We start from the raw sequence: 12396 nt of genomic DNA, 5'->3' as shown, positions 1-12396 counted from the left end.
CCTCTTCTACCGGGAGCAGCTGCCTAGTGAGGCCCTAGCTCAATGAGGCTGCAGAGACTACAGGCCCAATATTGCTAGATCTGCAGCATTTTCAAGAGAATCCTGGTGACCAGGGTTTTAAAATTCTTCAAAGTGCTGTGGCTGAACAAGCTAACCCTTTGACCTTGGAGGATATAGAAGCCTGTGCTTATCACAACAGATGGGTGATCGGTGAAAACACAGGGCCGATGACCAGATGGAGCTGACCAAGAAGCATATGTAGCCTTCTCAGCTCTGAAGTGTAAACCAAGTAAAGGTCAGGTTAAATGCAGCTAACAAAAATGGAGTTCTTCTTTTAATGGCAGAGAAGATTCTTCTCTTTGTAACACAGTATGAAAGACTTGTGTTCAAAACAGAAAACAAAAGGGAAGCCAAAATAAAATAGCATCAACAAAGGAGGTGACTTTATCCGTTAGAAACTAGATCTGAGTGTGAGCTGGCCAGCCTTCTAGGTATGGAATAACTAAAGGGGCTGAACTAAGAGCCATAAAACTGGACCAATGTAAATCGTAATGCAGACAAATCAGACCAGGCCTCAGGCTCTGGCTTTATCCACTCATAAATAGGAAGGAATTACAATTAAATAGCCCTTAACTATGTTGTTGTAGTAGATGTGGCAGTTTAGCCTGTTTGATTAAGATTACTTGTATGTGTAATGAACATGTCGAGTAAGTGTGTGAACATCCATCACGTGGCCAACTTCTCCTCATCTAATTCCTCCGCATGTCCCTGAAGCCCATTCAGTGTTGAAGCAGAAATAGCCAAACCCTTGTGAACACAGACTTCCACAATATTGGAGCTGTGAAAAAACCCTCCAGGCTACCAAATGAAAACTGGTTTCAGGACTACAGTCCTGCCCCGGAGGTATGGGGACGTCAACAGAGCAATGGGGAAGGTTGAGAGGCTAAGTCTGTAGGACCTGGCTCCTGGTCTCAATCCTGCACTGATTCGGCTTCCAGAGAGGTCACATAGCCGCCTGGGGAAGCCTGCTCCTGGACTGATCTTCCAGCAGCCTCTGTCACCAGGGCTACTTCCTCCTTCCACGATATGCCCATCCCTCATGCTCTGCTGTCTTTTCTCTTCTCTAGAGGGACTTTCTTCTTTGTCCTCTCCTTCCTCCTCACCATACATCTTGTGCTGGGGTTCGATGGGCCTCTTCCTTTCTCGCTTGCTGTACTGGCAATTCATATCTACCCAGGACTTCACTTACGCCCATGCCAACTCCCCAGCTTTTGTCTTCAGCTCCAACTCCTGCCAACCTGACAGACAATTCTGCTTTGATATCTCAGAGTCCCTGCCAGCTCAACCTGCCCAAAACAGTAGTTTCATACTCCCCAAAACCTGCTCCTCCCCTCAGTGATGGCACCACCATCTGCCCCTTGTACAATCCTCTGGTCATTCTTAACACCTCCATCTCCCTCATCCCTCACCTCCGGTCCATTACCGCATCCTGAATATCCTAAGAACAAAATATATCTCCCATCCCGTCTGCCTTTCTCACCATCTCCCTGCCTCTGCCGGTTCAAGCCACCATTGTCTCTCAGCTGTCAGTGTGCTCTGCCCTGGTCTTCTTTCACCATATTGCCTCCTCCAAACCATTCTGTGTCCAGCCACTATAGTGAGCTTGCAAAAACCCAAATGGGGGATGCCTGGGTGGCTGTTGGTTAAGCATCTGCCTTTGGCTCAGGTCATGATCCCAGAGTCCTGGGATGGAGCTCTGCATTGGGCTCCCTGCTCAGTGGGGAGCCTGTTTCTCCCTTTCCCTCTGCTGTTCCCCTTGCTTGTGCTCCCTCTCTATCAAATAAATAACTAAAATCTTAAAAAAAATTTTTTTACCAGTAGTATTATCATATCACATCTTCCTAAAATTCTTTCCAGTAGCTTCCCATTACACTTGGAATATAGTGTGAATTTCTTAGCCTGGCCCTCAAGGTCCTACAGGACTGAGCTCCTGACTGTCAAACTGGCTTCAGTTCCATGGACTTGACCCTCAAACCACACTGTCTTTCAGTTCTTTTTTTTTTTGAAGATTTTAGTTATTTATTTGACAAAGAGAGACACAGTGAAAGAGGCAATATAAGCAAGAGGGAGTGGGAGAGGGAGAAGCAGGCTCCCGCCGAGCAGGAACCACGAGGCAGGGCTCGATCCCAGGACCCTGAGATCATGACCTGAGCCGAAGGCAGAGGCTTAACCCACTGAGCCACCCAGGCACCCCTGCTTTTAGTTAAGTGGCCTAAATCCCCTTCTGGCCAGGACCAGTTCTCTTTGTGGAAAGCCACCTCTACCATCACTCCTGACCTTGGTCTGGTCAGACCTTTCTCACCCTCCAGGACTCAGCTCAAGGCCACATCCTCAGGAACAGTTCCTCTGAGGTAGCCTAATCTACATGTAGAGCTCTTCATGCCTGAGTCTTCCGTCCCATTCACCAGTGTGTCTCTAGTGCCTAAAACAGTACCTGAGACAGAGCACGTGCTCTGTAGATCTTTGTCGAATAAATGAACATTAGCTGGGAATGAGTTCCAGATATCTGCTGTTCTGGAATGTGTTCTGGTTACCCAGAATCCTGGCAACCTAGAGATAGTTAATAATTTATTTATAATTTATAAGTCCTAAGTAGAATTTGGTCTTAGTGACCAATTTTTAATTAAGTTTGTTCTGAAAATAAGTGGAGAAGTAAGTAAGTGGCCCATTTTCAGTGACATATCAGTTATCTCATGGAGGGGGTTAGGAGACACACGTGGTTTAAAAAGTCACATGATGTGTATTGCCGGAAGCAATTTGATGATACACATCATCAACCTCAAAGGTCTCTGAACCTCAGAGTCAGCCATGGGATGGTAAAAAGTACTCTCCTCCTCCTCCTGACAGCTGTAAATATGTATGATCCTTTTGGAAAACAATTTGGCCAACTCTAGAGCCATAAAGTTGTATTTCTGGTGCTTCTAGATGGTGTCTATCTAACTTCCTCAAGGAGATCTTCCCTGGACTGCCCACCAACCTCAAACTCAGCACCCTTTACCTTGTTTTTTTTGTGACATTTCTCGTGTCTGTAATTACGTGTTTAATATCTACTCACTATCTTAGGTTCTTAAGCTCCATGAGGGCTGGCTTTATTTGTCTCTATAGCCTTAGGACTTTAACTAATGCATTAAAATAAAGAAATACTTGTTGAATATGCTGAATAGAGAAAATCATCCTGAATAAAATAGCTCTAACTCCCAATAGTGATATTAGCAGTTATCCTCCATGGAGAGGTCCCCATGTGCCCGACATTGTTGAGCTCGCTCTGCATGGCAGGCTCACAGTAGCCCTTCAGCCCCCTTCTCCCATGGATGGAAATGGAAGCCAACCTTCTTCAAAGTTAAGGTCAACCAGTGAGTAAATGATTCATCAACACTTTACTTACAACAGCCACACACTGGAAAGAATCTACAGGTTATTTGAATGGAATACCTTACAGTTTCCAGGGTTCGGGTTTTCCAAAGTTGAGAGGGCCTTGGGTTTTACCCTCAGGCCACAGTGCCCTGCAGTGATCCCTGCAGTTGTGGGCAGGACAAGATGGAGGCACCAGTCTTGGCATCTGGAAAAGGTCTGGGTAGTCAACTAATAGATTTGTACTTGTGCCTAGAGATACATGTGAGGACTACGTACAGAACATGGGAAAGAATCACAGAAAACTGAAAGACCCTAAAATCTGGAGGTACCTGGTTGGCTCAGTCTGTTAAACGTCTACCTTCAGTTCAGGTCATGATCCCAGGATCCTGCAATTGAACCCTATGTTGGGCTCCCTGCTCAGTGGGGAGTCTGCTTCTCTCTCTTCCTGGGACTCTCCTCCCTGCTTGTGCTTGTGCACATGAACACGCTCTCTCTCTCTCAAATAAATAAATAAAATCTTCAAAAAAATTTTTTTAAGTATCTAAGATTTAGGTGTGCCTGGGTAGCTCAGTCAGTTAAGCATCTGCTTTCTGCTTAGGTCATGATCCGAGGGTCCTGGGATAGAGACCCACATCGGACTCCCTGCTCAGCGGGGAGCCTGCTTCTCCCTCTCTAGCTCCTCCCTTGCTTGTGTTCCTGCTCTTGCAATCTCTCTGTCAAAAATAAATAAAATCTTTAAAAAAAAAAAAAATCTAAGATTTGAAGTCTGGACCTATGGATAGCACTGTTACAGAGCCTGAAAGGAAGCCTCTGTTTTCTGCTAATTCTATCTTCATGCTGCCACTTAGCCCCCTCAAACTGGTTGTTCACTGTTGGAGACATCTAAGCCAACGCGATTCTTTGGTGTAAAGTGGTCAGATCTGTTCTACTATTCTGGAAAATGCTAGATCAGGCTAGAAGTTTCCAGGTATGTTACCGTAAATGTGGGGTTTTGTAGCTTCGAGGGCCCTCTGTTCCAAGGCCCACATGGGACTAACAGCCTATAAAGTATCGTGGCTGTTTTATATTTGTTTCATCAAGCATCGTATCTAGAGGAGGAACTTCACAACTCAAAGACACAGAGGGATATTACAAAGAAAACCAGAAAATAGCTGTCTTCTTCCATATTCTTATTGTTGGCTGCCTCTCTTCTTGCCCGCACAACTGTGGTACAGCTGGCAGTTCCACTTCTTCACTTTTTCTCCTAACACCTTTTACCTCTTATGAAATATCTGCTTGTACGTGATCAATACCTCTGGCTACATATTGAATCACCTAGAGAATTCTGAGGAAAAAAACCAGATGCCTGGCCCCTACCTAAGACCAGTTCAGGGTCTCTGGGAATGGGGTGTGGGTGTCTATAGTTTCCAGTAGTCCATGGGACCTAGCACAGGTTATCTGTTGCTCTATGGCGGTATAACCTCCCCCACACTCAGGAGCTCCGGACGAGAATCTTTTATTTCTCACAATTCCACGGTTTGCTGGAGTGTTCCTTCAGAAGGCCTTGCCTGGGTTTACTCTTGAAGCTGAGTGTAGGTGGGCTCGGCTGGGGGCTGAGCTCTGCCAGGGTGCCTGGGCCTCCCTCCTATTGGGCTCCTTCATCCTGGGCTTCCTCAGGACAGAATCTGGGCATGGGGGGTGTCTTGTGCTTTGCTTTGACTGCTAGAATTGAGGCAGTGGTAATGTTGTCTGGCTTCCTCTTTTGTTTCTTAGCTAGCTGTTGGAAGGCCTTCACGCCCTGAAGAAAGTTACTCATTTTGACTCTCTTCACAATAATTCATTTGCCTAATTGCCGTGTTTCCCACAGGATTGAAGACAGAAGGGTCCAGGAAGTTAAGAGCAAGATTTAGCCTTGGCAACACAACCCTGATTCCGACCTTTTATTTTTTTTTCTCTAGATACACACCTTCAGGCACATTGGCTTAGCGAGTATTCCTCGTTCTTGTGTTTTAAAATGTTTCATCATGGGGCCCCTGGGTGGCTCAGTGGATTAAGCCGCTGCCTTCGGCTCAGGTCATGATCTCAGGGTCTTGGGATCGAGTCCCGCATCAGGCTCTCTGCTCAGCAGGGAGCCTGCTTCCCTCTCTCTCTCTCTCTGCCTGCCTCTCTGTCTACTTGTGATTTCTCTCTGTCAAATAAATAAATAAAATCTTTAAAAATGCAAACTATAAAAAAAATAAAAATAAAAAAATAAAATGTTTCATCAACCTAGGAAACATGATTTACTCATTCATTTACAAATAATTGTCAAATAATTGTCAAATGTCTATTATGCGTGAGGCCCTGTGCTAGGGGTACAGCCACATCATTTGGAGGAAATAAGAGAACCTTGAGGTCATGATTCTTATTTTCACTGGTTTCATCTATTGTATCTACTGACAGCAGAAGACATTGAAGAATCAAACGATTATTTGGTAATTCCAGAGGATTGCCAAGGAGACCTATTTCAGGGACTAGGAGATGTACCAGGACACCAGACCAGCCTGGGGAGGAGATCTGGAGACCCTTCTTTAGACAGAGACATTTGATCTGAGCCTTAAAGGATGGGTTTGCGTTATCTAAAAATCGCCCCTGATTTTTCATTCTCCTTTCTTTTCCAGACTTCTCATCTCTCTCTCTGCTTTCACCAGCCACCTGGGTGAGGCTGTAATCATTCCCTAGCTGCTAAGAGCTCCTTGGGAGCTGTAAAGTCATGCTGTTTGCAGTTTCCTTCAGCCCAAGACAAGAAACTCCCTAAAGCGCAAACCGCTCTCTTTTTCTTGGATTGGAATTAGAGAAAGCTATCCATCACAGACCCAGCTTGGCAAAACTTGTTTTCTGTGTTTTCAGCAACTCAAGCATCCCAACCTTGTGAACCTCATCGAAGTCTTCAGAAAGAAGCGGAAGCTTCACCTGGTGTTTGAGTACTGTGACCACACAGTTCTCCATGAGTTGGACAGACACCAAAGAGGGTGAGTGATCGTTCCTTACACACGAACCACAGCAACACACACGGGGATTTACGAGGGAAGATGAACAGGGGCCCTTTTGCCAACCAGGCAGGAGCAGGTGATGTTTGCACAGCTGGGCTCGACAGCAGAAGAGTTATTGAAAAGGTTGGGACAGCAATCATAAGTCCTCATTTTCAAGAAGAAAATGCAGCATTATTCATTGAACTTAATTTCTTTGTTAGATTATCTGTGTCTCTGAGAAAGAAAAAGAAGGCTATTACTGGTTAGTCGTACCTGGCTAGGGAAGTGTAAGGATTGGAGATTCAAAGCATGAGTCCAGAGACAACAGCCAAAGGGAGGTTTAAGGCTAGAGCAAACATGCCATTTCACCCAGAACGATCTAGGCGTCTGATCTCCTGTATTGGTCAGGAATTCTTTGGTGACAAGGGACCAGAACCCACTGAGGCAAGCTTAGGTGAAAAGGACTGTGGCAGTGGCTGAGCCTGGGAAGGATGGTGAAATCCTGGAGGCTCTGATGATCTTATCACCCATCCATCTGCAGCACAGACATTTCAAGAAGGCTTGGTGAGCAGACAGAGCCTTTGTCTGCAAAAAAAAGGGTGTGTGTGTCCTTTCCTCTGGTGGAAGGTAGCCCCTCACCAGAGTGAGCAGAGCACAGGTTAGATTTCGGTGCCCACCTACCCCTCCTCGTCTGGGTGTTTAAAAGGCAGAACACCATGGGTGGTGCATTTTTTCTCTCTCGACTCTTCTCTATGCTGGCTTCGTTTTGCCTTGCAGATGAGTCTCACAAGGTGGATTTGGGAAGGTATGTGTACATAGCATGTGATAGAGGGGAAAAATTTGAAATAGGAAGTCTGGCTGCAGGCTTTTCTCAATCTCTGTAGCCACTTGAGAAGAAAGTCCTAGAAGAAGGCATCTGCATATATAAAGTCCATTGGAAAACTCTGCCTCAGGTCAAGTGATGCAACTATCCTTGGGGCCAATTGCTAGAATGATTAGCAGGCCCTGGAAGATGTAACTCCAAGCGGGTCAGTCAAAGATGACTTCCTGGAGGAGGTGGCCTTCGAGTTGAATGGCAAATAGTTCTCCTTTTGCTGGGTGCCTGGGAGCCCCGCTTTGGCTGGCAACAATATGCAGAGTGGTGTTGGATATCAGAGTGGGAAAGTGGCACCCCGTTCCTGCTTACATTCACACTCTGGAGTCTAGAGGCTGTGGCTCTTTCAACAATGTCTTCAAGCCCTGACCAAGGGCTTGCTCTTTGCCACGTGGTGGTACCTACATGATCAACCGTGATATCCAGGCAAATGGGATTAAAGTGGCTTGTGGTTTGTAAGTGACCATGGCACAGGCTTTTGGTGTTAATTTACACAGCCAAAGAGAGCCAAGAGAACAGACACTTCCCTTCAGAAAGTCATTGATACGGAGAAATTATGTTCAAGGGAGAAAACATTTAGCATGTTGATATTTGTTCTTTTGACAGCTTGCAACTGACACTTCAGTTAAGCCTATTAGTATGAATTCTTCTGGGTCTTTGGTACTAGGGAGATATTGCAGGACGTTTGATTAATCATGTTAGATTGAATCACTTGGAAACACAGATTAGTGGGGGACTGAAAGTGGGAGTCTGTTCTTTTTTTTGGTATAGAGTTTGTGCAAAAGGAAAAAAAAAGACTGGACAAGGAATGATTAGAGTTTTGAAAGCAGATTTTTTCTTTAACTCCATCAGCTAGTGCTATATATGTTATAAATGTATGTACATGCTATATATGTTATATGTTATATATGTGTGTTATATATGTTATATGTTGTATATGTTATATATGTTCCAGGAAATAGAAAATGCTTTAATATGGAGGTGGGTTAGGGAAGGGGAAGACCAGTAGATATGTGTTGGTTTAAGTACAAGCAGCATTTCCAAATGAACACGTGCCATGGTTTGTCAATATAAGACTGACCTGAGGAATGCTAATGAATGAGCAAACTTGAAGAATAAGATTTATTCTAAGCCAGATTATATTCATTTATTTTGAAGTTTCAAGATTTTTTCTTTATTGGTTAGTTTGTTGCAAAACTAGACATTACTGGGGCCCCTGGGTGGCTCAGTCGGCTAAGTGTCTGCCTTCAGCCCATACCATGATCCCATGGTCCTGGGATTGAACCCCACGTAGAGCACCCTTTTCTCCCTCTGCCCCTCCCCTGCTCATTCTCTCTCTCTCTCTCAAATAAATGAATAAAATCTTAAAAAAATAGAAGTTATTTTCCATTATACAGAATATTTGGCAATACTCCAATCTATTTTAAAGACTATTTCAAATTTTTGCTTGTCATTGTTAAGGAATAAATGTCGTTAAACTGTATCAACCAATGATTTTGAAATTCATAGGAACATTGTGTTTTCCAGCTGAGAAATCTCATCCTTATAGAAGGATATAACATAGAATAACACTTCGTAAACACATTCCCAGTAAAAGTGGGTCGGCATCCCGTGTGTGACCTTTGGCAAGTTGTTCCCTGGCGTTCTTACCTGCGAAAATGAGAGTTTTGGAGCCGGTAGAGTTGAGGGGACTTGCAGGTCTGAGGTGCTGTGACTTGTTGATCTGATACCCTAGAGGTCAGAGGACTGCTGTTTTCCTTCAGTCTCATGTGTGATCCATGAAACAATATCAACAAAGAGTGGTTTGTTAATGTTTTCTCAGTGTGCGGTCAGGAGGGGTCCTGCTTGGGGTGGTACACTTGCCTGAAAAGTGTCCTGTGATCACTTTATTCTATTTCTATTTTCTTTAAAGATTTTATTTATTTATGATAGAGAGAGCGAGAGTGGGAACACAAGCATGAGGGAGCTGGAGAGGGAGAAGCAGGCTCCCTGCTGAGCAGAGAGCCTGATAAGGGGCTCGATCCCAGGACACAGCAATCATGACCTGAGCCAAAAGCAGACGTTTAATGACGGAGCCACTAAGGTGCCTCACTTTATTCTATTTCTAAGTACAAATTTATAAAATACAAAGGAGATCATGCCAGTCCTCTACATAAAATCCTGTAATCGCTCCCCAAAGCTTACGGATGTGGTCCCAGAAGGGGACACAAGACTTCTGTCTCTCCACAGTCCCATTTCTTACCAGTTTGTTGAATAAAACATGACACCATCCCCACAGAATCCTTGGAATTCTGAGCTTCAAGCAAGACATGGGTTTTCAGTCTGTGTTGCCGTTCCTTGTGGACTCAGCCTCGCAAACTCTGCTTGTCCTTCAGCTACAGCTCAAATATGACCCCCTCTGTGGGAGCTGTTTTAGCTGACACTGAGGAGAGTCAGGAGTTCCTTTCTCTGGCGTCTGTCACATCTTCTGGGATTGTTTCTATTACATACCCCATTTGCAAGGGAAACTATAAAACCGTCAAGGGCAAATGCTGTGCCTTCTTCCCCTGTGTATCCCCAGTATCTTCTAGCCTAATTTTTGGCACTTGGTACATCCCTAATACTTATGGAATGACCAAGTTAGCAAACCAATAAATTGATACTTACAGGATGGTTTTGGAGAAGGGTAATATAACCATGTTTTGATGACTTTGTACTTTAAGAGTGTTACTTTGATTAGACGTTCTAAAACCTAATATTGTCAGAGGAAATTATCAGTATATTGCTGGAACAGCCTGTCCCAGAGGGCAGGTTGGCACTGTGTGTTTAAAGCTTTAGAGAGTTTCATTCTATACATAGTTGTCCAATTTTCCCACACCATTTATTGAAGAGACTGTCTTTTTTCCGCTGGATATTTTTTCCTGCTTTGTTGAAGATTATTTGACCATAGAGTTGCAGGTCCGTTTCTGGACTCTCTACTCTGTTGCATTGATCTATGTGTCTGTTTTTCTGCCAGTACCATTCTGTCTTTGTAGTAAACATTGAAATTAGGTGACATGATGCCCCCAGCTTTGTTTTTCTTTTTCAACATTTCCTAAGCAAATCGGAGTCATTTCTGGCCACAGCAACTTCTTTCAAGACATGTCTCCAAAGGCAAAGGAAACAAAAGCAAAAATGAACTTTTGGGATTTCATCAAGATAAAAAGCTTCTGCAGGGCAAGGGCAACAGTCAACAAAACAAAGAAACAACCCACAGAATGGGAGAAGATATTTGCAAATTACAGTACAAAGGGCTGATAGCCAAGATCTATAAAGAACTTCTCAAACTCGACATTCAAAAAACAGATACTTATGTCAAAAAATGGGCAGAAGACATGAACAGACATTTCTCCAAAGAAGACATACAAATGGCTAACAGACACTTGAAAAACTTTTATCAATCATTAGCCATCAGGGAGATTCAAATCGAAACCACATTGAGATACCACCTTACACCAGTTAGAATGGCCAAAATTAACAAGACAGTAAACAACAAGTGTTGGAGAGGATGTGGAGAAAGGGGAACCCTCTTACACTGTTGGTGGGAATGCAAGTTGGAATGCCACTTTGGAAAACAGTGTAGAGATTCCTTAAGAAATTAAAAATAGAGCTACCCTATGACCCTGCAATTGCACTACTGGGTATTTACCCCAAAGATAGAGATGCAGTGAAAAGAAGGGCCATCTGTACCCGAATGTTCATAGCAGCAATGGCCACAGTTGTCAAACTGTGGAAAGAGCCAAGATGCCCTTCAACAGACGAATGGATAAAGAAGATATGGTCCATATATATAATGGAATATTATGCCTCCATCAGAAAGGATGAATACCCAACTTTTCTATCAACATGGACAGGACTGGAGGAGATTATGCTGAGTGAAATAAGTCAAACAGAGAAAGTCAATTATATGGTTTCACTTACTTATGGAACATAAGGAATAACATGGAGGACATTAGGAAAAGGAAAGGAAAAGTGAAGGGGGGAAGTCGGAGTGGGAGATGAACCACGAGAGACTGTGGACTCTGAGAAACAAACTAAGGGATTTGGAAGGGGGGTGTGGGGGGTTGGGTAAGCCTGGTGGTGGATATTAAGGAGGGTGCGGATTACTTGGAGCACTGGGTGTGGTGCATAAACAATAAATCTTGGAACACTGGAGAAAAAAAATAAAAGCCTTAGAGAAGAGTGCCTGGGTGGCTCAGTCGGTTAAGCATCTGCCTTCAGCTCAGGTCCTGATCCCTAGGTCCTGGGATCCAGCCCTGCATCAGGCTACCTGCTTAGCACGGAGTCTCCTTCTCTCTCTGTCTCTCTCTCCCTCTGCCCCTTCCCACTGCTCTTTTCTCTCAAATAGATAAAATCTTTACAATAAACAAATAAATAAATAAAAATAAAAACCTTAGAGGCATAATCTTAGACAAAGCAATTCTACTTCTAACAATATACAATGAAAAGAAAATTGAGTACATGCATTAAACTTTAGTTATAAAAGTGTTTATTGCTAAAGGATTTTTTATGGTTTTGGTTTTTTTTTAATTTTTAAAAAATATTTTAAGTGAGCTCTGCACCCAGCATGGGGCATGAACTCATGATCCTGAGATCAAGAGTTGCCTGCTGTACTGACAGTCAGCCAGGCACACTGTTAAAAGATTTTTTAATAGTGTAAACATTGGAAAACAACTGAAATGTCCAATAATAGAGGATCAGTTAAGTAAATTGTGGTGTATCTTTACAATGGAATATAGTGGGGCTGCTAAGAATCATGCTAATAGGTAAAACATACATTGAGGGTGGCTCGATTGGTTAAGCGACTGCCTTCAGCTCTGGTCATGTTCCTGGAGTCCCAGGATCAAGTCTGACATTGGGCTCCCAGCTCCATGGGGAATCTGCTTCTCCCTTTGACCCTCTCCCCTCTCATGCTCTCTCTCTCTCACTTTCTCTCTCTTTAAATAAACAAAATCTAAGGAAAAAAAAAAAAAGCTTCCAGCTTGAAGTACAACTTCCTCTTTGGGATGCTTGAGTGGTTCAGTGGGTTGGGCCTCTGCCTTTGGCTCAGGTCATGATCCTAGGGTCCTGAGATGGAGTCCCGGATCAGGCTCCTTGCTC

At 43.8% G+C, this 12396-nt stretch overlaps 1 protein-coding gene across 1 annotated transcript in view; it reads left to right on the top strand.

Annotated features, from left to right (window-relative positions):
• The window catches only part of CDKL1 (cyclin dependent kinase like 1), a 54242-nt gene that overhangs the window by 19082 nt on the left and 22764 nt on the right, over nucleotides 1-12396 (top strand). The window contains exon 3 of the mRNA XM_045069264.1: nucleotides 6283-6404. Coding sequence (XP_044925199.1) covers nucleotides 6283-6404 — 122 coding nt within the window. The remainder of the gene's footprint in view (nucleotides 1-6282; nucleotides 6405-12396) is intronic.

Source organism: Mustela putorius, unplaced genomic scaffold (genome assembly GCF_011764305.1).
Source record: "Mustela putorius furo isolate JIRA1106 unplaced genomic scaffold, ASM1176430v1.1 tig00000129_pilon_pilon_pilon, whole genome shotgun sequence".
Classification (NCBI taxonomy): domain Eukaryota; kingdom Metazoa; phylum Chordata; class Mammalia; order Carnivora; family Mustelidae; genus Mustela; species Mustela putorius.
The sequence above is the reverse complement of the archived record's forward strand: the minus strand, read 5'-3'. Positions and strand labels throughout refer to the sequence as shown.